Source organism: Pongo abelii, chromosome 2 (genome assembly GCF_028885655.2).
Source record: "Pongo abelii isolate AG06213 chromosome 2, NHGRI_mPonAbe1-v2.0_pri, whole genome shotgun sequence".
NCBI classification, from domain to species: Eukaryota; Metazoa; Chordata; class Mammalia; order Primates; family Hominidae; genus Pongo; species Pongo abelii.
The window spans coordinates 160,032,214-160,059,041 of NC_085928.1; the positions used below are offsets into that span (position 1 = coordinate 160,032,214).

Sequence of the window (26,828 nt, forward strand, 5' to 3'; positions counted from 1 at the left end):
TCAAATCCGGCTTTGAAGATCATACTTAGTTCAGCCTTTTGATTAAAGGAGGTACAAGGTCATGAGTCTTCCCAGGGACTTCTCTAAGATACTATTTTTTTGTTGTTAAGCAAAAAATGTACTGGAAAGATGTTCTTACCTTCCATCAGTCTATTTACTATAGGAAAGGGAGGTTGAGATCGATCCTTTAACTGTAGTGAAAGCTATAGTTCTTGAAATTAAGAGTAATTTTATAATAAAAGTGTAAATGTTAATAATTGGCTCCCTGTATTTAGGGATGCTTTTTTTAATGGCCTAAATAAGAATTGGTGTATTGCTACACCAGTGCCACAACAGCTGTTGTTTGGTTATGGTTTAGTGAGGATTTTTGTGGTTTTGAGGAGATGTCACATGTAAATTTGACGTACATATTGCAAATTTTTAAAAGCTGACTTGTCGCAATGTTTTAAAATTATATTTAAAAATTATAGAAAAAGTTTCAGGAATTTCACAGTTCGACATTTCTTTGCTGGGGTTTTTGTTTAGCGAGAGGCTAATTTTAGGTGTTTTTAAAAGATACAAACTAATATTATGGATTTCCAGAATAATTAGTATGTGGAAGAATACAATGACATATATGTTAAAGCTTTCTCTTCCTATGGTTTCTTCTGAGTTCCTTCACATTTCTTAACCTCCCATTTCTAATTAGCGTTGTATTTTTGTTATATACTTCTGTTGGTTTGAAAAATACTCACTGACTGAAATTCATTCATCTTCTCTGCTTTTTGTAATTTAAAGTTCATCTTTTTTTGTAGGTGACTTGCTTGTGGGGAGTCTTTCTTCACTTGAGAACGCTTAGAGAATACCACGTGTCCATAAGTGAGCTCAGCTAGCTAGTCATTGAGAAATTTTGTGTGTATGGGACTACCAAGTAAACTGACTCCACAAGCCACTCAGAAAAATCCCTCTACTTTTATAGTTGCTCCAATTGTCACACACAGGGACACACCTGTAACACAGATTGAGTTTATTTTTTCAACTTTGGTAATAATCAACAGGCATCTTCCCTTTTCTAGCTGCCACAAGCCAATTTTTTCCTGATAAGTTGGCAAATAACCTTTTGCTTTCCTCTGTTCCTGTATACTGCCCATATCTCTTCAAGAAATGATGACTGGTTTCCTGACCTACCCCGCTTTCTATACAGACACACACCCCTCCACCCAAGAATGCAGATTACATTTTCCCTCCTCTGCACACCTGTCTCAGTTTACAGCATACATGCTTAGATTCCTCAGAACTTTTAGTACGATAAGGCATGAAGCAGAGAGTTCTATTGATAGATGGAAACTGAAATGTATTCTTTAGGTTATGACATCAAAAATGCATTTATTTTTTCCTCTTACTGTATTAAGAGTTGGTAATCTGAAAAATCTCATTTCCAAATTTGTGAATGGTTGAACTACAGATACTACTGTATCAGTGTTCTTATCAATTGCAACAGTTAATTTCAGTGCATGGGTTTTGATGCACCTGCAGTCCTATTTTAAACATGACACTTCCCTCCCTTGCCCCAATCATTTAAAATCTACATTGCTTACCAAATGTTCATTTCTGATTTTTGTTACAGTCTTTCATTGGTTTTTAACTTGACATGCTAGTTTCCGAGATGTAATCTTACACATTTGACTGTTTTGTCACTGGTCCAACATACCTGGTGAAGGAATAAATCCATTAGGTAGAAATAGTTGGGTTTTTTGTTTTGTTTTGTTTTGTTTTAATAGAAAGCTTTGGTAAAAAAAAAAAAAAAAGAACAGGGTATTTTAAAATTTTGTGTTTGAAATTAAATAACAGTTTTCCAGGCATATGTTTAAATTACTGAGATGAGTACTTTTGAGGAGACTACTATCTTAACTGAAAATTTTAATTTTAATGTGATTTTGGGTTGCCGCCTTAAAATCTGCATATTTTCAAATTTGAAATAAAACCAACTGGAGTGAGAGGTCTTGAGTAATTATGATTTAAACTTTGGAAGTAGTTTGACAAATTTCAGATCCTAAGGAAATATTTGTAAATAAGATGTATGCTTTTCTTAAAAAAAATTAGGACTTTAGTAAACAGTCTATTTCTTTGAGAAAAGAAGGGAAAATGGGAAATTAACAAAAAGATTGAGGTGGTTTAGGTTGATACATTGAAAACTCTATCTTGAGATTTTGGTTCCATTACCTAATACAAAGTTCTATAATTGGCTTAATTTTGAGATCATTTATAATTAAAGAACCAGGCCTTATAGTAATACATCTTAATATTATCACACCTTTAAAAGGCTGATGGTTGTATATGCAAAAAGTTCTCAGTTAGCATTGCCTATTGACTCTACATTATTAATTACCATAAAGTTTATCTTTCTGGCCATTTTCATTAGAAAGGTTTATGGTCAGTTGTTGAGACTCTTCAAATTGATTTTGTGTAAACTGGTGGATGTGATGGTTGAAAATACAGTTCTTCAATATGTAGCTACTTTTATAGTGGACTTTACAAAACTTGTTTAAACTACATACACACTTAACAGTCTCCTGTAAATGAGAGGAGGTGCAAAATATTACTGGCCCTTTTGGAAAAGGAACACAGTACAGATCACTTTCCATAGATAGCCGACCAATGTGAACTCTGTAGGCCGCATTCCAGGAACTCTTATGAATGGCTGCAATTGTGAGCTGTCATCTGTGGCCAAAAGACTGTTGAAAACCTGATTCTAAGGTTCCTTTGGTGGCAGATATTTCTATGTCTTGTTAATGGTTTTATTTGTGTGGTTTGCTAATGACCACTGATAAAGTATTATACATTGTGAATGTTAAGTGGTGTGTCCTGGTATGTGCCATAAATACACATTTTGTTTGTACATTTATATATATTTTAAACAAAATTCTGCTGCTTTTTTTACTTGAAGTTTAAGTGAGAGGATTAAGTAAATGTATACCAGGAGGCAGAACTGTCTCAGTCTTTGACCTCGGGTGTATGAAAGTCTCACTGAATTGAAGTCTCTAAAGATGGAAATTTCTTACTTGAATCTCTGTTTCTTGGAAGCTGACATTTATCTGTTAAATTCTGAAGGTAATTTTGCTCTTGTAGGTTTACAGTTGATGTGTAAATCACATACTAGATACTATTCTATGCCTGTCTACACATTTAAGAGTGTTCTTACTGAGGAGTTAGTAATTAAAATGTAAAATCATATATGTGATATTATTTAGTATAAAAACTGATATTGATGTATTCATCAGGGATTACTGATGGATACCACATGGATTACTAAAACATACTTTATTCATAAACGTGGCTTGAAATAAAAGAAATGACAGATTTCCAAAAAGGCGTACGATTTTCCAAACTACCCGAAATTCCTAAACCATGAGCTATATCTGTAGGAGTGTGGCCTTTTATATTCACAGTGACACATACTGTATAAAATTTTATGTGCACTAAATCATATAGGCCAAACATTGGTAAATTTTTTTAGAAAACATGATGGCTTATATGTGTGTGAATAATACAGATTCCAACTAACTATTTTAGTAACACTTGTTTTTTCTCTTTAGGAGATCACAACCCCTGAACTAAATCTCCTTTATGAGAAGTCATTTTATATAGGACTGGTGGTAGGGGTATATATGTCCTCTACTTCCTGAGAATAAATATAATGACAATTAATTTGTTATTTAAGAATCCTGGGCCAGGAGCAGTAGCTCATGCCTTGTAATACCAGCACTTTGGGAGACCAAGGTCAGAGGATTGCTTGATGCCGGGAGTTTGAGACCAGCCTGGGCAACATAGCAAGGCCTTGTCTCTACAAAACATTTAAAAATTAGCCAGGTCTGGAGGCCCACACCTATAGTCTTAGCTACTTGGGGAGGCTGTAGGAGGAGGATCGCTTGAGCCCAGGAGCTATGCAGTGAGCTATGTTATAATATTGCACTGAAGCCTGGGCCACACAGCAAGACCCTGTCTGTAAAAAGAAAAGAGATAATTCTGATAGCACTAATTTGGAAATAGTGAAATATGGTACTGGATCTATGAATCTGGTACTTCCCAATTAGGAATGGGAGTCTGTCTTTCTCTGCACCAGAAAAGATCAGAAGCAGTTATGAACAAATAGCAGCCCTACCAATCAAGTGTAAAGAAACCCAAGTAAATCTGTTTCCTAATAGAGGAATGGTAGTTAGGAAAGTATAAAAGGAATCTGACCTTCTTTTCCTAAAATGTCAGGAGTTGGGGGAGGGGAAGTATAGAATGATAGCAGATAACCAAAATGGAAGAAAATACAGTGGAGTGGTATGAAATATAGTCTCAAAAGAAATAGGAACACTTGTGAATACTGAGGAACGGTGTTCTAATTCTTTCTTTGAGGAATTGTTTTAGTCCAGTATGTATTTCCTTTTCTGAAGATTCCGTTTATTTCTTAATTGCATTACTCTTTAAATACTTAAAGTATGAGGAAGGAGAGGCCTTACAAAAGCAGGTATGTCTGGTTAAACATAGCCTGAATGATATTCCCTAAGTAATTCCTTAATTGGAAAAGCAGATTTTTAGTAAGAAATATTAATCATATTAAAGAGGTATGTGTAGCAAAACTCCTAAATTAGAATAAATTATTTAAGTGTATGGTTTTTCTTTATACTAAACCAATGGGCTTGTGATTTGAGGCTACTATTTTCGATGGTATTTTATTGAGTCCACAAAGAATATGTATACCTGAATCATTGGTATAATGTCTTTCCCACAGCAATTCTTGAACATATCAAATTACTCAATATTTGTTATATTCTTAATCTGGCATTGCTTAGGGCAAAAACTGGGTGTCCCTCATAAAAAGGTAGGAACAGTAGCCAATTTGCACCATTCCTATACATTATTCCATGACTTTAGTAAGTATACTTTGAGGTATACTCTTCAAATTTGGGTTAGTATTCAAGGTATATTGATGGATTGTTTCCTGTATGAAAGTATTGCATGATTTCTGCTCTTAAATCAGGTGAATTAAATTTCATCTAGATTGCTTATCTCAAATTTAAAGCCTCAAATCAGACTTAAATAATTAGTATTTAGTATTTAGTTTGATTCCTTTGTACCCATGCTAATTTTTGTTTAAAAAGAAAAAGTGCTTCCTTCCTTTTAAGTTGTACATTTATTTGTGATGTTAGTGAAAATTCTGCAGGTAATTGCATTAATTTTATTAGTGTTTGCCTGGGACATATACCTGTTATTAGGGTAGGCAAGACAAATAAGTAGTCTAAATGTTAAATTACTTAAAGCTTCTTTTCCCATAAGGCTTTACTAAAATTTGTCTAAAGAATATTGCTTTGTAGAAGATGGAGTTTGTGATTAATGTGTCAGTTATTGTAAATAATGATGGCATAGTTTTAAATGTTAGTTTTAGGCTGTTCATCTTCATTATTACACAAGTATATGATTTAATCTGAATAAAGGATTCCCAAAGGTAAGTGTAAAGCCCGCTAGTTTCTAAAGTAGAGTTAGTATTTAGTTTTTATCAAGTGGTTTTATATGTTAAAGCAAAACAAATCTTTGCTTGGTATACCGTCTACCTAGTCTTTGAAGACAAAACAAAGGAGGGAGGAGCTGTTTTGATCAAATAAAACCAATAGCGTGTTTAATTATGTGTTAACATATATGAATGACCATTACAGAGACAGTAGAGTCAGACATACCGGGGCTAAAATCTAACTGCTACATTTGACCTTGAGCTGGTTGGTGTAGATGCCTTCTTTCCTCTTATGAAAAATGGGGATTGTACCTACCTGGGAGAGTTTTAAGGGATTAAATGATGTATGCAAGTAATTTGAACAGTCTGTAACATAATATATGTGGCAAACGTACATCACAGAAATGTTCATATTTTAGTTTCCAAACTGCTCTCCCAGATCACCCCTTTACATGTTATAAATCATACCAAGAATCTTCCATTTTAGTATGAAAGCGTAATTGTATGGTATGGATGTAGTCAGAAAAAAGGAGATGATGTTTAGTCTAGAGGAGTCATGATGTTGTAAGAGGTATAGGGAATTGTGTTCCAGTCCTGGCTCTTCTATCATTTAGCTGGTTTCTTTGGTCAAGTCATTTCACTTGTCTGTTTTTCCGAGACTTTGTCAAATTTTAAGATTCCTTCCAGCCTTATGTATATGAGACCATACATTCAAGTGTGCTTCATGAGAGAACTGCAAACTTAAACTTTCTTCTTTTTACCCCTTTCCTGCCACTTGACTATTATGTGGCAATAAATGAAGTTTGTAAATACTCATTAAGTAGGTTGATTGCTCAAGAAAACATTTAAAACAGCTTATCAGTCATTCAGCTTTCATGATGCTCTGCGAGTAGTGAGCACTGGAATACAAATATGAGACTATCCTGCCCTCCTAGATCTCAGGCATTTTCATCATCATGAAAATGATGATCAGATGTATACTTTGACATACATTGTAGGTGGTGATGGAGTAATATAAGGTGCTAATGGGAACAATTTGAGACATCAGATCAGATTGGGATTGGGAGGGTAGTAGACTGACTTCTATTTAAAAATTATTCTCTGCATAGGTATTTATATAGTTCAAAACTCAAAATACATAAAAGAGTAAAATCAAAAGCCTCTCAGCTACCTCTGTCCTCCAGCCACCCTGTTTGTCCTTAGAAGTAACCCATTATTACTTGTACATTCTTTTGAGGCTAACTCTTAAACTAAATCTTAAAATGGTCGTTCAGATTAGGTCACTAGGAAGAGAAGGGGATAGTTTTCCAAGCAGAGGTAAAAGGCAGTTTGTATAATGATGTGAAAGAGTGAGAATCTATCATTTGGAAAATAATATTAATTTGACAAGAACCAGAGTGAAAGACTTAAATGTCATGGTAAGAAATTTAGATTTTTATAGTAAGTTGCTGTTAAAGGTGTTTCTTGAAGCTTTTATTATTAAAATAATATATATCTTGAAACGATTTCAGTATCCTTTTAGTGATTATTGCATTTTAAATTATAATCTTATGATAAAGTTGTGTTAAGGGAATACCTTTGGAGCACTGAGTCCCAAAAATCGGAATTCTTATCTAATGAAATGTGCTAAATATTTTGGTACACCTAGCTCTAAGTTTAAGTATTCTGTTTCCCTTAATATTACCTTGATAATGTCAGAACGTTTGGTACATGTTGAGATACTCTACCAAAATTTGATTTATAGGCAGCATAATTTGGAAATTAACCTTATATTAAACACAAAGCAAGCTTACTTGTGTCAGGTCCTGTGTATATAGACTTTCATTTGATCTTTCCAACAATTTGTAAGAAAGTGGTTTCTTCCCTTCCCCCTTTCTTATGGATTAAGGAAACTGAGACTCTTAAAATTTGAGTCACCTAGGTATTGGGTGACAAAGCATAGACTCATATTCAGACCTTTAACCTAAAGCCAGTGCTTTTGAATATTCCCAGAGTTAGAAGTTTGTTTTATTACTTGGCAGACAATAAGTTAGGAAGAAGGAAGAGCTACCATAGCCACTGATTTGTTGTGTTGTAACCCTTTACCTAAAGGATATTTTTAATCATTTAAATTCCCCAGATAATAATACTGGAGATGGTGCTTGTTGATATTCTTCATATTGTATGTCCCTGGTTTCTATTTAGAGATCTCTGAAGTCGAATTTTGGCATAGATTAAGAGAAAGAGGTGTTTGTTGAGTGCTCAAGTACCTTATGCTTTAAGCTTTGACAATTTTTGTAGCTTAGTTTTGAGGTATGGAATGTTTGTGTGTTTTTCTCCCTGTTGTACTTAGTTACCCTACAAAGGTACTTAGTTACCTGTTGCAAAAACAGGTAGACATGCCAAATGCTTTGAGTCATTTTCTGATGTAGTATTTTCACATACTTGGAAATTAATGTGATGGACTATTGAGTATATAAATTCAGGGAGAAAAGAATGTATTTTGTTCAGTGATGTGGAAGAATGTTTACAAATAGGAAAACAGCATTTTTGTTTAGGTGGCTGAAGTACAGTGTAAACCACATGTTAGTCTTCCTAGAATTGCTTCGTTGGCTCTATATTTAGAATGGTAGTTTATATTAATATCAAATAAATTGTTAGAAAGCTGGTTTCAAATTTTACTTCTTGAGTGGAAGAGAATTTGTGACCACAGCTGCATAAAAAGTATTTCTTTCTAATAAAATTTTTAGTTTCAGTTGCTTCTTCATGCTTTCAGGTTTCATGGACTGTAACCTTGAAATGATCCCATTAACAGCCTTTTCCTTGGGCTCTTAATCTCAATTTTATGCCATTCCAAAATAGAAGTCTCTCTGATGATCAAGCCCTTCAATCTTTACAAATGGCTCTTTTCCCTTCTACTTCCTTGATCAGTGATTTCACAGACTTGACTCCTTTAATCTGTTAGTCAGTGTTTGGAGACTAATTATTGTTGCTGTTTGCTACAAACCCCTCAGTTTATGGATAACCTCCCAGTTATAGTATCCCAGAAACAAAATTTCATAGCTTATAAGACTATCTAAATTTTTACCCTTAAAATCTAGACTGTTTACAAAGTTTTATGTAGTACATAGATTGTGTAACTGTGTACTATAGAAAACCATGTACTGTGGCTTCTTCACTTTGAATGTGTGTAGAAAGAGTGATTGTTAATTGTTAGCTTTTGCAAATTAAGTGTATTCTAATATGTGCTAAAAACTTTAGATCCATTTATACAGTATTTTATTTCACAGGTTCTTTCCACATCCCAGTATTTACTACTAACTACAAATATGTTTGTTTTTCACTTTTACATTTTACTTAAGAGATATTTCACTATTCTGTAAAACTGCTGGAATTTTATAACAAGTGATATGACTTCATTTGGAACCAGTGTACCTAGAAAATGAATTTGATTCAAATTAAATATTTGTATTTTCAAAGTCAGAGGATCTAAAGGTCTTTTAAAGAGGCCAGGTGTGGTGGCTCATGCTTGTAATCCCAGCACTTTGGTAGGCTGAGGCGGGCAGATCACCTGAAGTCAGGAGTTTGAGACCAGCCTGGCCAACATGGTGAAACCCCATCTCTACTAAAAATACCAAAAATTAGCTGGGCGTGGTGGTGGGAGCCTGTAATCCCAGCTACTTGGGAGGCTGAGGCGGGAGGATCGTTTGACCCAGGAGGTAGAGGTTGCAGTGAGCCGTGATTGCGCCATTGCACTCCAGCCTGAGGGACAAGAGTGAAACTCTGTCTCCAAAAAATAAATAAATAATAAAGTTCTTTTAAAGAATATCATTCTTATAAATATATTGTGAGTACTCTTTAATGAATTTTGAATTGTAGACTTGCAGAATAACATCCAAGATATTCTTTCGTATTCTTTTGTATATACTGCCTTCCTCTTTGAGTCACTCCATTTAAACTGGAGGTCTCCAAACAGACCTTTGAGGATAGCAAACTAGTTCCCATATGTTCCTGGGCAAGCCTATTTTTTTATAAAATAAAAAGAAACAACAACCAAAAAAAAAAAAAAACAGATTGAATGTTCAATTGGTTCAGTTAGTTTTCATTTGATTTGGCAGACTGACTTCTAAGTACAGCGAAAAAAGTGGCCTGACAAATACATCTTAAGAGGATGTAAGCCGTTAAATAAACAGTAGTTAGAAGAAGCCTCTTAAGCTTTTCTTGTTATTAGCAGGTCTAATCAGTGCCTTCGATTGTCTTAGACCTAGTTAGGAGAAAAGCAGAGAAATGGTTAAAAGAATAGAAAGGAGTTGAAGTAGGGCAAGCAATGAGAAATACACATATTAGTCTCCTAATTAATCAGACAGTTACTTTGGTGATTCTCTGGCATCTTGGAAGTCATTTTTTTTTTATTGTACTAATAATTCTGCACAGACTTTAAGGCTCTTAATAGGACCCCAGAATTGCCATGTTGTATCTAAACCTCATTTTGTAGATTAAAATAATGCTATTAATGATTCACTGTATGCCAGGAACTTTACATTTAGTCTCAGTTCTTTAGCCTGCAAAGCTAGGTAGTAATGTAACCAGTTAACAGATAAAGAGACAGACTTAAAGAGGTCAAACTTTAATACTGCTATGTGTTTAGTGTAGTGGTTTAAGAGCATAAACTCTAGAATTAGATTGCCACCTACTAGCTCAGTGATGTAAGGCAAGTTACTTCTATCTGACCCAGTTTTCTCCTCTATGAGATGGGAATAATAAGGGTGCCTACCTCTTAGGGCTGTTGTCAGAATTTAGTTAGTGAGTGTAAAGCACTTAGGATAGTGTGTGGTACCTAATAAACACATTCTTAACTGCTGCTGTTCTGCTACAGCATGGGCTAAGAATTTTAAAAGTTATGTGGCAAAGTTTTTTTAGCTTCCAGACGTACAGGTTGAAGGTGGGGGAGACTATAGAAGTTGCTGAGGAGGAGGGAACAGGTTTGTCAAAAGTTTAAATCCCCGTGGAACCAGTCCCTAGATATGAGGTGAATCATACATACTGGGAGATAGTCCAGAAGAGCCCATCAGTTAAGAGTCTATGGTGAAAGCCCTAGGGAATGGTAGAAATGAAAGATAATTATGATAAATAGGCTTTTACCCCCTAAAATGACACTGTACCAATGCTAGAATCAGAAAGCTGCCAAACAATTGCAGCGCCATTTTTTGCCCTAGACGAGAAAAAAACACATATAAATAAATGGATTTTGAAGGTGGAAATGTGTCAAGTCCAACCCAGGAAAGAATTCTTCATTGTTAATCAAACCTTTGCTACTTTTAACAGAGCCTAAGAAAAGTTTTTACTTTGTGAAGATAGAGTGTAACTTACTTTATATGAATACCTAAGAACAGCCTTGTTAAACTGCTAAACAAGATAGATATTTATAAAGGCATTTGATACAGAAGAGTGTTGATTAGGCTATGAATTAGTCACATTTATATGCACACACACACAAAATTGGATGCTACTTAGTATTTAGTTTCATCTGCATTACCTCTTTATTTTATAACTGTGATCCTGAATTACTGTTGAAGTCTGCTGGATTTTGTCCAGTTTTTAATTTCTTTTAAAGTGTTGTTTTAAGCAAACTTATGTGGTTTTTTAATCTTTTTATTATTAAAAGTTGCACTGTATTAGAAATCTAAAATCTTCCATCTTCTTTTGAAAAGTAGTGATTATACTGTACGTTCTCAACCTCATTTCCATTTGATTCTCGGATCTCACAGGAATCCTTCAACTGCTTTCTACCAAGCGTTCCATTTGAACACGTTACAGGAATCAAAGAGCCTCTGGGATAGGTATGAATACTTACATATGGAATGCATACATGCAAAACTGTATGCATGAATTGCTTTGCACTGTACTGGTTTCTCATTAAAACTGATCTTTGTTATTTTAGGGGGGGAATCACGTGGTATCTAGCATGGGACAAAGCAGCAAAATAAACCAAAAGGACAATCTCTATTTTATATAGAAAATAAACATACTTTTCTGCATCCTGTGTACTTTAAGTATATCTATATTTTTGAAGGGTTCATATTGTGTTGAATTTTTCATATGAAATAGTCACTTCCCCAGTGTATTTTAATGCAAATGCATATTCTATAAAATAAACTATATTTTAATTTTTGTGCTATTTTATGTTTTTTTTTTTCCTGTAAAAGCCATAGTGATTCAAAGCAAAATGTTATTTCAAATTATGAAATTGGAGGAGGAACAAGACCAAGGTATCAAAGTAATCATTGTTTAATTTTTGGCAAGAAACTTTAACTTCAAGTTTGTTTGCTAGAATTCACTAGGTCTGCATTACTGATTTGTAAGCCCCTAAAACAGTTTGCTTTCTTACAGAAATGTTGTATAGATTTTACTGTTAACTTTTAAAAATACAGAATGAAGTCTTGGAGTTCTTTTATGGCAAAAGATACTTTGGTTTATCTTTCTGCTTAACACACATTTTAAGTAGTGTATGCTCTGTTCAGTTGTTTTGCTGAATATTAGCACTCCATCATTTTGTGTTTAATTAATAGAAGTTGAGTTCAAACAATGTTTTTAAAATTCACACAAAGCTCGTTAGATTCTTTTAACTCTGCCTGGCAACGCATTTGTGTCTTCTGGCATAGTTTTGGATAACACTCATGAACTCAACTCCATCTCTTTCATTAGAAAAGAGTATTGCTAAGTGCATGTACATGTCATATTAAGACATGATACACATTGCCTAGAAATGCTAAAACAGTCTTAATTCTTCGGCTTGATTTGCTTGTGTGTGTCACTCTAGAGAAATTTTCTAACAGTATCTTTTTGATGGTGTGTTCCAGAAATGTTTTTAAATAGTTACTTTTAGAACAGGAAGTTTTAAAATTTGTAGTACCATGTTTATAAAATAAATTTTTAAATAGTTCTCTAGCCATTTAAATTAATACATAAATGTAAATTGTGAGATGAAATAAACATGAAGGTTTAATCATTCAAATAGTTTTCCAAATGTAGCCAGAATGTGAGTACTTTGGGGTATGCTTTATAGTTTCCCTTAGAAAAAGGAAAAATAGCACTCTATTTAGAAATGTAATAAGAGTAGCTTTCAAAAGTATGATGATTTATTTCAAATAGCTAACTTTGAGCTGTCATGATGTCGATATGAATGATATGTATTATTTTTATCAGTGTAGAAAGGTTTGAGCTATATTTTTGATAATTTGAATCTAATATTGAAAGGTTTATTTTGTTTCATAATAAAACAACCATAGAAGTTGCCTGTACATCATTTGTTGTTACAGCTAAATACTCCTTATATGTTTTCTTTTTTAGATACCTGAAACTTTTAAGGTATCAGAAATGAGGCAAGTTGCATATCTGTGGTTTCTCATGGGTTGAAAATATTTATTTTCTCTCCTCGTTGGAGCCTGTTGTTCAGAGCCAAAGAAGTTAGTGGATATTTGTCTGTAGTGTGTTAATGCCAAAATATAATAAAATCAAAATATAATCAGATAAGCCATTCTTCACTGTAAATTGGCCTTGTTGGTACTAAGGTGACAAGCCCAACCCAGTGGAAACTGACTAGTGGCTTTCTTTTAACTTTTCAACTAGCTTATTAAATTTTCCATTGAGAGGAGCAATCATGGCTAACTTTATTAGTTTTAATAATCTACACTTTCAGTTGGCAACTATCTACAGAATTGCTGACAGGTATATCAGCTAATAAAGTATCGTGAGACCGTTTATTCCGAATGGGTTGAAGATTTGTGTGTGTTAAGCTTTAAAAAATATTAAATATGACTTCTGACCTTGTTTGTTTTGGACATCACCAAATCACATTGTTCATTTTTACTATTATAAATTTAGGATTTTTTTTTATTTTACTACTAATTTGGCAAATAGGTATTTGGCAGGGGTGATTCTCCTATTAAAGAGAGATGTTGACTGGGCGCAGTGGCTCACGCCTGTAATCCCAGCACTTTGGGAGGCTGAGGCAGGTGGATCACCTGAGGTCAGAAGTTTGAGACCAGCCTGGTCAACATGGTGAAATCCCATCTCTACTAAAAGTACAAAAATTAGCTGGGTATGGTGGCACGCGCCTGTAATCCCAGCTACTCGGGAGGCCAAGGCAGGAGAATTGCTTAAACCTGGGAAGCAGAGGTTGCAGTGAGCTGAGATTGCGCTATTGCACTCCAACCTGGGTGACAAGAGCGAAACTCCGTCTCAAAAAGAAAAAGAGAGATGTTTGGAAGTTTAAGGGACTGCAAGTCCCTAACGTTATCTTCTACATGATCTATTTATTTTGAGGCATAAATTTGTCTCGCTGTTACTAGATAACAAATTTTAGGCTCCTATTTATGAAATGTTGGAAATCGTTTTCAGTAGGGGCAGCTTTTAAGTGCCCATTTTCAGTAGACCTACCCTAAATAGCTGAATATCCCTAGTTTGCTTTTGCCTAACTAGAAAGACAAGAATCTCCTTTTTTCCCCAGGAATCTTTCAGTTTAGTAGAATATCTTTTAATCAAAATGTAAGTAACTAATATACCTTTCTCATATTTACTTAAAGTTCTCTAATGGCCCCTTTGTTTCCTTCCATATTTAAATTAGAATTGGCAAATTAATAGACTTTTCACCAAGCAGCCTGCCTCTGCCTATATTTAGATATTTCTCCTTCCATTTATATCTAGTGCTTTACTCAGTTGTACTAAAATTGAAGCTACCCTCAAGCCTTCCTTTCCCTTTTTCTGTAGGTGCCATCATGGTTTCTGTCTTCTCTGTTTGCCATTTGCAGAGCCCTCAGGGAATCAATCAGCTGAAACCATCTTCAAACGTAGGGAGAGTAGATACTGATAACTCAAAAATAATCCAACCCTTTCTTCAGTAGCCCAGACTGTTTTGAGTTGACTCTTTATTAAAATAAGTACTATAACTTCCATAGTTAGCTTTCTGGGAGATTATCTTACTATGGAGGAGTTAATTTCTCCTGAGATCCTAGCCTGTTGGCATTTCAGAATAGTAACTTTAAAATTTGACTTCCTATTTTGTAAAGAACAGTTTTCCAAAGTTAATACTTGGCATTGCTTTGTTAAATTGGCAGAATTAGTTTAGAAACCTATCCTGATGATCACTGGGGAGCAGCAAGCAGGTTGTCATTGGGAGTCCTTTGTTTACAAAAGCTCAGCGTAAGGGTTTATAGCAAACAGTTTTACCCTCTTCTAAATACCAGGTCACTAAAGTAAAGGAGTACTAAGGGGAGGAAACTTCAGCTAGACTAAGGGAAGAAATCAGGTAGCTTGTAAGGCTTTAACCTCGTTGATAAGCACTTGCGGGGCTTTTGTCTTCATTAAGAAATGCATAAATGTAGTTAAAACAAGTGAGAGAACAGTGCTAGGTGTACATCCCCTTGAGTCTGCTTCTCTGTCCTTATGATAGCACCAGAATTTAGAGAGAAGTTAGTAAGTAAAGTAGTAGACATGGGTTATTAACTTAAAATGAAAGTCTAGTAAGTTTATCCTAAATTTTTTTACTAGATAATTGATGATCTCTCAAATTGTTTTCTACAGTGATTATTCACTTATTACCTCTAATTTTAAAATTATTGGATTAAAAAAAGTCTTCTTATTTAAATAGCCTCAAGTATTTTGTGTAGGGAACGCCTTCCAGTATTTCCTATCATTGTTCCCTATGAGATTTTTTTTTTGAAGCTAGGAATAAAGTAGAACTAAGCTGTTTATGTCGTAAATACCATTAGTACCATATGAGACAATTTATTTTGTTTTGCTAATCTCTAAGAATCTTGGGTCCATCATTAACATCCACCAGTATTTGTTATCCCAAATGGTAAAACTCAAGTTGTACAACTTAGCTCATCTAGTTTTTGAATGCTTGGTGATAGGACTTGTAAAATTTTTTTATTGAAGTATAATTTGTATCGGAAAAGTGCACCATTCATAAATGTATAGCTCAAATTGAACACACCTGTGTAGCCAGCACCCAGATCAGTACATAGAATATTATAAGCCCCTTTCATGTCCTCTTCATGCCCCCCCATCAGTCACTTCCCCTCCCAATCCTAATTTCTAATGTGTTATATATGTAGGACCATACATTATGTGTTCTGTGTCTGACCTCTTTCATCCAGTATTGTATTTGAGATTCATCTGTATGGTTCTGCATAGTTGTAGATATGGACTATATAATTTTAAAGAATCATTCAAGTAGCTTATTTGTTGGAGATTGATGTTGGTTAAATGTTCTCTCCTAGAGATTATGCATAAGTATCTTGAGGATATGTACCTGAACCATTTTGTGACCAACCCCAATATATTCCTTACTAATTTGTACCTAGTACTTACATAATTTATTATCTGATTATATTTCAACCTATTCCACTAAAAGACATCTAGTAGAAGATAGTCCAAGAAGCTAAAAATTAGAGTATAGCTTTTTAATGATTGTTGCCTTTTATTCTTCCTCCCTCCCTCCCTCTTTCCTTCCTTCATTTCCTCCTTCCTTCCTTCTTCTCTTCCTCTCCTTCCTTCCTTTTATTTTACTTTTTAATCTGAAATAATTTTAGATTTAAAGTTGCAAAAATAGTGCTGAGGTTTCTTGTATGTGCTTTACCTAGCTTCCCTTAATGTTAACATGTTGTACAACCTTAGTACAATTATCAAAGTTAGGAAGTTAACATTGATAGAATACTATTAACTAAACTACAGATCTTATTTTAATTTTACCAAGTTTGCCACTTTTGTAAGTGTCCTTTTTCTGTTCCAGGATCCAATTCAGGATTCCACATTGTGTCTAGTCATTATGTCTTCCATTTTAATTTGTAACATAGTACTGTTCCTTTATTGAACATAGGGAGTAGCAAGTCTGGTCTTATTGGTGTGGAGAGTCAGTTAACTAAGATTGCCTACAAATTTCCACCTTTTCTGCAGTGCTTACTACAGTTGCTATTCTCACAGGACTCTTTCGTATCATGTATATAAATGTTTTCACCAGTAGTTTAATTTGTAGTTCTTAAGTGGGGGATGGGGCAGGCCCAGGGTAGGAGGGGCAGGTAATCACTGGTACCTAGAGGATGAAAGCTTTATATATTCCCTCTAAAACAGGGATTTTGGGATCCCTGATTTAGATGGAAACCTCAGGGTATGGTTATGTTCAGATGACATTAAATCAAGGAAGTGATAGCCATTGTGGATGACAGCATTTATAAATTTAACTGAAACAAATACAGAAATCAAGAAATTAGAAGAACTTATATGTAAATTCAGGGAAGTTGAAACCTAGGTTGACTAGGTATAGTAAAAAAAAAAAACATACTTAGATACGTGTGTTAATGGCATTTTGTAGAATTGGTTAGCTAGTGACAGCGCTGCCACAAAAACTAATGTGATTTTAGGTGATATTTCTAGAACTAGAGTAGGAAATGATGGTGACTAATCTGTTGTACTCCATTTCTACAGAACAGTTGTTCTAAATACAAAACTAACTAGAAAACCAAATTTCTTTATACTCTACTTGCATATCCAGGGGTATTTCAACAGGCAGGCCTGAGTGAGCTTACTTAAAAGTAAACAGATCCCTTGGGAAATGGTCTTGCCATCACTAGAAATAATAAAACTATCTTCCTGTCTGTTAACCAGGGATGCTGATTTTAAGTGAAATTTAATTTTAGTTACATTTAAAATGCCTACTCTGGAGTTTTATTTCCCCAACTTTTCTAAATGGAAAAGAGGTAAGTACAAGCATTGGAATTGAACTCCTTTGCTTCTGTTTTGTCATTATTGGCTTTGATTATCAGTAAACCTTAAAGAGCTGTGTATTTGCTTAAGGAATGGAAGGCTAGCAAACTATTCTGCTCTTTTAGGAAAGAATTCCATGTCAGAGGCAGTAAATGTTGGTCTGAATAGAGAAACCAGTGGAGCTTCCCTCAGAAGAAAATGAATGACAGTAAGCTTATTTGGAAATGAGAATTGCCATAGGTAGTGGTGGTAAATGAAGCCCCACAAATAACTAGGCACCAGTTATCACCATGCTGATGATTTCAGCAGCATCTTAAAAACTAGTGAATTCTTCATACCCAGGTGCCAAGGGGAGGTAGAGTAACTCATGGAGAAAAATAACTACACATTACAGACTGACTGGCAGAATTTAAGGTTAACTTCATTTAGAAATCATGGACTATATATATAAATGGGCATCAGTCTAGGTCATAGTCATAGGACTATAGGAAAAACCAGGCCTCCGAGTTTTTAAAAGCCACATGCTTGGTTATGAAATTGATGCTCTCAAAATACAATTCAAATTCTTGTTGATCTGGAAATAAGAATAGTGTGTAGGAAAGAAATACAATTGTATGTAGAGTGTAGTGAAGGTAAGTCATTGGGATTTTAATGGAAGATGAAAGAAGCCACTTAAAACTGTTTGAAACTCATGACTACAGTGTTCTGAAAAGCTACTTGGGAAGTTCAGTAAAGTATTAGATGCTTGGTCATATTATAAAGTAGTCTCTTTAACAATACGTGTTTGTCCCCAATTATAGTTACTTGCTATGTAAGGCATTTTCCTGTTACCATCTTCAGTGGTTTTAGATCACCTTTTCCAGCCAAAAGACTCTAAAGCCTTAAAAATCTCACTTTTTTAGAGTAACTCAGAATGAAGCTAAGGGAAAATATCAGGAACGTTTGCAATTACTTGACTCAGCAAAAGTTTGTTCTCCTGTAATTAAATACTAGAAGAAACAATAAGATTTAGTAACTGCTTTCAGTGAGCTTGGTCTTAATATGGAAAATGGTAAATACATTATCACATGATTGAAAGTAATAACTCATATAAAATGTAAGCACTTCATGTCTCTCAAGTACAGCTGGAGGAGGGATTGGTCAAAGCTTCTTCAGGAGGTGGCTTTTGAGTTGGAAACTGAAAGGTGGGTAGAATTTGGTCATGCAGAACTAAAGAACTGAGGGGAAGGGAACATTCCAGTTAGAGGAAATACTGTGCACCGCTATGGAAGTACTGGGCTTATGTGATAAGGATAAAGTTAAATTTGGTGGATGTATAACATTTGAAGACAGGAGAGGAGGGCAGTTAGATTAGAGACAGAGATTCTAGAAAGGTACTGAAGCCTGAATTAGGCAATGGGGATGAGATAGGAATTACAGGATTTTACAACTGATTGATCATGATAGGGGAGCAGTCAAACTGGACTCCAAAGTGCCAAACCTAATTTACTGAGGGAATGCTGGTACTGTTAGAAAGTATTAGTGAAAGAATTAGTTTGGGAAGGAGAAAGTAGTGATGAGGTTTTTTGTTTTTAGCTGTTTTTTGGATGAGTTGATAAGCTGGTACAAAGTCAAGGTGAAAATATTTGCGGTGCAGCTGAGGCTGCAGACTTGCAACTTGGTATAGAAATTAAAGCTAGTTGAGATTTAAGAATGTTTTATTAGAGTTCAAGCTTTAGGAAAGGCCAAGGTTGCCAAGGATTAGAGTAGGGTAAAGGGTCAAGCCAGGACCTTAGGCAATACCACCTGCATTTAGATAACAGAAAGAAGTCTGAAGAGGATGATTGGTTTTAGAGAATAGACCATTCTGAGGATATTATTTTCTAATCAAAAAGAAGAGAAATGTCTGAATCTTTAATTTGAAATAATTTCAAATGTACAGAAAAATTACAAGAATAGTACAAAGAACTCAGTCTTCTTACCAAGATTCAGTGTTTGTTAACATTTTGTCATATTTGCTTTATCATCCTAACATATTATTTTAGGAACCACTAACAAGGTGAAACCCCATCTCTACTAAAAATACAAAAATTAGCCAGGCGTGGTGGCAGGCACCTATAGTCCCAGCTACTCGGGAGGCTGAAGCAGGAGAATGGCGTGAACTCAGGAAGCGGAGCTTGCAGTGAGCCGAGGTCGCGCCACTGCACTCCAGCCTGGGTGACAGAGTGAGGCTCTGTCTCAAAAAAAAAAAGAGTAGATAGGAAATACCATATCCATTTAACTTCACATACTTCAGCTTTTGTTTCCTAAGAAGATTATTCTCTTACCAACAATATAATTACCAAATTCAGGGTATCTTATATTAATGTGCTGTTATCAAATATGAATATACAGTGCATATTCAGATTCTGTCAGTTATTACAATAATGTCCTTCATAACCATTTTTTAACCTGTTAGAAGAGCCAGTATAGGTTCACCAATTATACTTAATTAAACAGTTGTCTTTTTCCCCTCCTGTCTTGTTTGAATATGTGAGTACTTGTATTAGTCACCTAAAGGATTATTTAAAATTTAAATATTTACAAAAAATGCAGTATTAACGTTTTGGATAAAATACTAGAAAAAAAATGTTCTTGCTTAGCTAGTTTGTGCTATTGGGAATATTGGAAAGGCAAGGGAGTACTGCCTAAAATCCAGCTGAAACAACTACTAGAATTGGTGAAGTTTTATAAGGGGAGGTCTTTTATTGCTCAGAGTTGGGGTGGTGGGTGGCAAGAGTAGGAGAACATTTGGATATTAATGTGTTCCTTAGAATAGAAATTGAAGTATATTCATGTACTTCCCTTTCTGTACTGTGATTTTTATATGTATGTATTAAATTGGGCTTTTAATTATTTTGAGTTGGAAAAAATAGTATAATTTGAAGACATTTTACATCACCACTTGGGTTTGCAAATTATGTATTGCTATCCTGTATATACTGTTGTATCCTCTTAGTTTTATTCTGGTAGTTGTGTTAGGTGGCTTGTCTGCTGCGAGATTTTTAACCACAAATCTGCATCTAAACATCTCTTCTCTACATCTCATTATTCGAAGTGGTGTTTCACTGGACCCTAAACATCTCTTCTCTTAGCTTTTCTATGGCTAGCTGAAGTGGGACACTAAACATTCTGACATCTATTTTCGGCACATTACCAGGTTTCAGAATTGGCAAAGAGAAATTATTTCTTAACTGCTCACCCACCATTATATATGCTTTCTGCTCATATGTTTACCACCTTCCTCTTTAGTAAATTTAATATGTTATTTAATAAATTTCTCAACCTAAGTCACCCCAGCCTATTTTGAGATGTTTTGATAATTATTTTCAGGTGAAATTTTAGAAACAGTTTTGAAAAAGGTGGGAATAGCTGGTAAGGTCTCTTTATTATTTATTTATTCATTTATTCAATTCTTTTTTTTTTCTTTTCACCAAATAGATTTTAAGTAAACCAAGGCTTTGAATAGAACAGAAAAGTGTATGTATGTGTGTGCATGTGAACTAATTCGCCAAATTCGATCTATTTTTTTCTACCGAATCTAAAATTCTATTGAAGAGCTTTTTTAAAATAAATAAATAAATAAATAACTGAACTTGTTCAGACAAGAAAGAAATTTAAGGAACCTGGAATTGTTGAACCAGGATAAACATAGAACATCTTTTTGGGTTTCGACATTGTTGTTGTTTTTCCATTCTAGTCCTCAGCAATTTAAAATTTTAAATTCACACCTCTTCAGTTGTATTTAAATCCACAGTTGGGCAAACCTTTTGGGAAGAAATATTAATGGAATTATTTTAGTTTTTTATTTTTATTAAGATTTGGGGTGGTAGGCAGAGGTAGAAGAAAGAAATGACTGACTCTTTGTATTCTAACCTGACATTCTTTTTGTTTGTGTGCATAAACATGCTGATAGTAATATTCCAAGTTAAATCAGGGAATATATTAAATTTTTGTGATTGATACAGAGCTTTTAAATGCCTTAGCTTACCAAAAATTAGCTCCTGTGTTTAAACTTTAGTTGGCTACTTCTAAAGTATTTTTCATATTTGACAGAAATAAATGTAAATAAGTGATAATAATTTAGAATGTTTATCCATTAGTAAATATCCTCAAATAACATTTTTATGCCAGTTTATCTCCCAGTTGTTTCAAAGTTTGAAGATTGTTGGTTATAAATACTAAAAGATTTGGAAGGTGCTATTGTATTTTTCACTTTTTAATTGTGTGATATTTGGCCCAAAAATAGTGGTGTCTTCACTAAGTTAAAGTATGTATGCAGAGCACATGGCTGTCAGTGTCCCCAGCTATTTATGTGGCCACATGTTGAGAATTTTATTTGTAATTTCAGTATCAATGCTAATGGTGGTATCCATAGTAGCTACGTATTTTCTATCAATAGCAAGATGTTCAGAATATATGTAACCTTTGTCGTAGAAGACAGAAACATCTTTCTACCTATCTACCTGGTGATAAAGAAGGTATATTTTCCCTAGTCCTACACAGTATTGGAAGGGGAACAAGGAGGGAAAAGAGTTGCATGTCTGGCTGATAACACTCCTGTTTACAGTGATGCTAACCATTGGTCTTCAGAAAATTTCTGCGTTTATTTGCAGTAGCTGTTTTTATTTTAGATAGTACTTAGTCCAGAAAATGTTGCTAAATGTATTTTTGTAGAGTAGTCATAACTACTTTTGTTTCAAGAAATAAGAGATATCAACTCTTCAAAAAGCATAATATATTACGGTCTCTTTACAAGTTCTGTTTCTCCCGAGCACGGTGGCTCATGCCTGTAATCCCAGCACTTTGGAAGGCCAAGGTGGACAATTGCTTGAGCTCAGGAGTTTGAGTCCAGCCTGGGCAACATGGCAAAACCTCATCTCTACAAAAAACACAAAAATTAGCCGGGTGTGATGGCGCATGCCTGTAATCCCAGCTACTTGGGAGGTTGAGGCACAAGAATTGCTTGAACCCACAAGGTAGAGGTTGCAGGGAGCCGAGATTGTACCACTGCACTCCAGGGCCACAGAGCGAGACTCTGTCTCAAATAAATATATAAATAAATGTTCCATTTCTTTTATGTTAGCTATTATTAAGCTCAGAGTCAAAAAATAGGAGGGTTTTTGTTGTTGTTGTTTTTGAGTCAGAGTCTTGCTCTGTCACCCAGGCTGGAGTGCAGTGGCACAATGTTGGCTCACTGCAACCTCTGCCTTCTGGGTTTAAGTGATTCTCTTGCTTCCCGAGTAGCTGGGACTACAGGCGCCACCACCACGCCCTGCTAATTTTTGTATTTTTCATAAAGACGGGGTTTCAGCACGCTGGCCAGGCTGGTCTCAAACTCCTGGCTTCAAGTGATCCACCCTGCCCTGACCTCTCAAAGTTCTGGGATTACAGGTGTGAGCCACTGTGTCCAACCCAAATATTCAGCTTTCTGTTAACAAAGCATGCAGTTCCTTATATATTTGAGTATTATGTAACTGGCTTCCACTTACTTTGATTTTCCGTTTTTAGAGGGAGCTCTACCTTTAATTTCAATATCTTTTTCCTTTGCCTTCTTTCTAAGCTGTTTCTACTCCTTTTGAAAGGATCAAGTGTATAAATCATTTGAGAGTAAACATGTTAAAAATACCAATAGGCTATCTTCTTAGAGCTGTTTTTCAAAGGTATATTAATGAAATTCTTTAAGCTGTGTATTTGGTGTTTCTTCTACCAATAGGTGCATTTGCTATAATGCATAACATACCAAACACTTTATATATGTGTACATACACATGTACTTATGCTTATATATGTATGTGTATATATGTACCTATGCTTATATATGTATACATATATATATTTAGTTTCTGGCATAGCTAATTGTGTCTTAAATTATATCTTGGCTCAACCACAGATATGTGAAGTTTCTTGTCATTGTGTGTTGTGTGTCTTTTTATATGTGTCTTTTTTATTTATTTATTTATTTTGAGATGGAGTCTTGCTCTGTCACCCAGGCTGGAGTGCAATAGAGCAATCTCGGCTCACTGCAACCTTTGCCTCCCGGGTTCAAGCGATTCTCCTACCTCAGCCTCCCGAGTAGCTGGGATTACGAGCGCCCACCACCATGCCTGCCTAATTTTTGTATTTTTTAGTAGAGATGGGGTTTCTCCATGTTGGTCAGGCTGGTCTTGAACTCCTGACCTCAGGTGATCGACCACCTCAGTGGGATCCCAAAGTGCTGGGATTACAGGTGTGAGCCACTGCATCCGGCCTTTTTATATGTTAATTTTTTGGAACATACTGTCTTCCTAGCAGTTTTATTTTATTTAGGTACATTTGTACTAATTTTTAAAGTAAATTTATCTTTGATATTTTAAAGCTTATTTTTTCAATATATATAACCTATGGAATGACTCTGTGTAATTTATTGGAGGACATAAAGGGTTGCTCTGTTTCCCCCCTTTCTCCATTTAAAAATAAGTATTTCTGACCAAGCATTGGTTTATCATGGCTAGGATTTCTCCAAACAATGTAGTGAACTTTTTTGAACAGCAGGGTGAAAATCTGGCTATATTAGTGGATAGTCTTATAGAATTTTCAGAATCTTTTAAGGAAATATGGTTTAAATCTGAAAACAAAATTTTCTATCAAACTAAGATAAGCACATTCACTAAAAAACCAAGTTCCTTTAGGAACTCTTTTAGACCTGTTTGATTTAGCATATCCATTTTCAAGTAATTACTTGGAAATTATAAATCATCTACCTTCTTCCCCTTTCACTGTTTTTTTATTTTAATATAGTTTCACCTTCTCACAAAAGGAAATGATAAATAACTGTAAGGAATATTTGGGATTTGGTTTTGGTAGCAGTCTTGCCAGAGATTCAAGATTATGATTGATAGTATAGTTTTCTCATTAAATATTCATTTTTAGGAAGAATTCTAATTTTAAATTTTGAAGGGTATCTGGTTAATCTGAACGCTGTTCATCTGTTAACTACTTTAGTTACCCAATTTCATTTCAGGTTGTTAATAAGGATGTCCTACATGTTGGAATTTAATGATTTAAACTCTTGAAATATGACCCTGTACTTGGTAACAACTAATTTTGAAAATATATGCTTAGGAAAATTTTGATATATAAGTTTTGTATCTTTTAAAATGTATACAGCTCTAAAGTCCTGATTTAACCATACATTTGTGTAATGTATACACCCTTAAAATTTTTTTTTGTAAGTTTCGTAGTAAAATAACTGCTTCATATGACTGGTTTAATTGTATCTTCCAAAAAGACTTCCCAAGCATTTACCATAACAAGGCTTTTTTGTTGGCAGGCCCTTTAACAAAGGGTCAAGCAGTCGGCCCTTTAACAAAGGGTCAAGCAGTCGGCCCTTTAAATGACCTTAAATTAAAGCCTTGCAGACAAGCAGATTTACCAGCATTATAAATAAGTATTTCAGGAAGTATTTACTTTACTAAATATGACTGTATATTTGTCCTATAAAAAGTAAATCTTCAAAAGATTTAAAAAATTACAGTTTTTTGGTTGATAGGAGATAAGAATTTTATTAAAACTTTCTTAAAACATTTGGTAATACATTAATGAAATGACCACAACTTTAAACGACTACTTATCCTCATAAATATGGATTTTTGCCTTCACCAGGTGATTACATTATAAAGCTGTGCTTTCACAGAAGACAAAATAAAGTTGTATGATTTATATTGAAGTCAAATGTGTTGTGAGATTACATTTCGAAAGATTATATTGGAAAAATTCTAATAGTTTTTCAGACTATGTGAGAGACTTAAGTGACCATGTGTAAAAGAAAAGTTCCATTGAAAGTTAAAATCTGTAACAGCATGACCCAACCTGTACATTTGGGTCAAGTATCTTTTGAGATAGCTGCGGAGTTTCCTTTACAATGCTGTCTTCCAGTTTTCTATAGCTTTATGCGTATTGGTCATCCTCAGTAACGGCCCTTTTCTTTCCCCCATCCCTTCCGCCCCTTTATAGTGTTTTATTTAGGGGATTAATTTAGGCAAAACTATGCCCACAAATCTATGGGTTTCCTTTTCTGTGGGTTACTGGCAACTAAAAATATAAATGTACATTCTTATCAGACAGAAAATGTTATTAATGATATTATTCAGTGATTAACATAGATGCCCAATTGAAAGCTTTCTGGTAAAATTTAATAAATTTAACAGGATATTTTTAATGAAGTGATTTTTGCCATTATTAAATCTTCCTACCTCCAGTTTTCTTCCGTGCCCATATACAGGTGAGCAATAGGGACCACTGCTGCATAGGATACATTGTTATGTCGGTTACATAAAGCACATAATAAACTTTAATTCTTGCCATTATGTTGTCTGTTTTCAAAATCGGGGTAGTAGAGACAGGTGAAGATTTAGATATAGAAATGGAATTCTGTCTTAAGCACTTAAATGATCGGTATGGATTGTTACTGATCCAGCCACCCATGCTATAAGTCTAGAAACTCAGCCAGGCATGGTGGCTCATGCCTGTAATCCCAGCATTTTGGGAGGCCGAAGTAGGCAGATCACGAGGTCAGAGATCGAGACCATCCTGGCTAACACAGTGAAACCCTGTCTCTACTAAAAATACAAAAAAAAAAAAAAAAAAAAATTAGCCAGGCGGAGTGGTACGCGCCTGTAATCCCACCTACTCGGGAGGCTGAGGCAGGAGAATTGCTTGAACCCAGGAGGTGGAGGTTGCAGTGAGCTGAGATCGCGCCACTGCACTCCAGCCTGGGTGACAGAGCGGGACTGCATCTCAAAATAAATAAATTAATTAATTAAATAAAATAAAATAAAATAAGAAACTCATATACATGGATGTGGACCAAACAATATAATTCAAATGCCTTTCTACAGGACTATAAAGCTGTCTGTATCAGGTTATGGTGTTAAATCATAATTTCTGGATCATGATCTTAAACGTTTAATTGGTTCCATTTCCACCCTACTCTTTACTAACAAGTATCCTGATGGCCTGAAAATCCATGTTGAAATTTGAAGTTTGAATTTTCCAGATCAGATATGAAATTTATTTTCATTTTTTAAAGTACAAAATATCAGTTGTATAATCATGGTAAAACAAAATTTTGCTATAAAAGATTTTTAAAGGCTATTTGATTAAAACATTTATTTACTTAAACTCTTTGCTAGAATTTTTTTTAGAATTCAGCATCGGAGGAGGAATGTGACATAATAATGATCGAAAGCCGAAAGTTTAAAAGTTGTGATGCCCTCACATGGTTGGAGGGTTATTCTAGCTTCTAAGGACTGAATGTTGTCCACAAGAGTGTCATCAGGTCATAAATTGGTAAGACTTAATGGCTTAGATTTTATGTATTATACCTGATGTTATTGTATTGAGATGAATATTTATGAACAAAATGAGCACATTGTGTAAGAGTATAGTATTAAATATAAGTTAAAACTTGGAATTTTAAATATTTGGAGTATGTAAGCCTTTCGAAGTCTCTTGAGGCTGAAGGCCGTATCTTTGCAGTGGTGTTTAGTAAATACATCAGTTTAAAAAAAGAAAGTGAAATCCTGTATTATAGTAAGATTATTAAAAT

General features: G+C 34.6%; 1 protein-coding gene across 7 annotated transcripts in view; it reads left to right on the forward strand.

The window, feature by feature from the left end:
* The window catches only part of TSC22D2 (TSC22 domain family member 2), a 55,891-nt gene that overhangs the window by 7,525 nt on the left and 21,538 nt on the right, over positions 1-26,828 (forward strand). For 2 of the 7 annotated variants that reach the window (XR_008523346.2, XR_008523347.2), the window contains exons 2-3: positions 11,224-11,295; positions 26,413-26,569. The exons of 1 other annotated variant lie outside the window; for it this stretch is intronic. Coding sequence is in view for 2 of the 6 variants with exons in the window: in XM_063722585.1 (XP_063578655.1) it covers positions 11,224-11,295; positions 11,662-11,767 (178 nt within the window). In the remaining 4 variants the exon portion in view is untranslated. Of the gene's footprint in view, positions 1-11,223; positions 11,296-11,661; positions 16,797-26,412; positions 26,570-26,828 lie in introns of those variants that run through there. 4 more of the 7 variants (XR_002914407.3, XR_008523348.2, XM_063722585.1 and 1 more) reach the window with 3 other exon arrangements.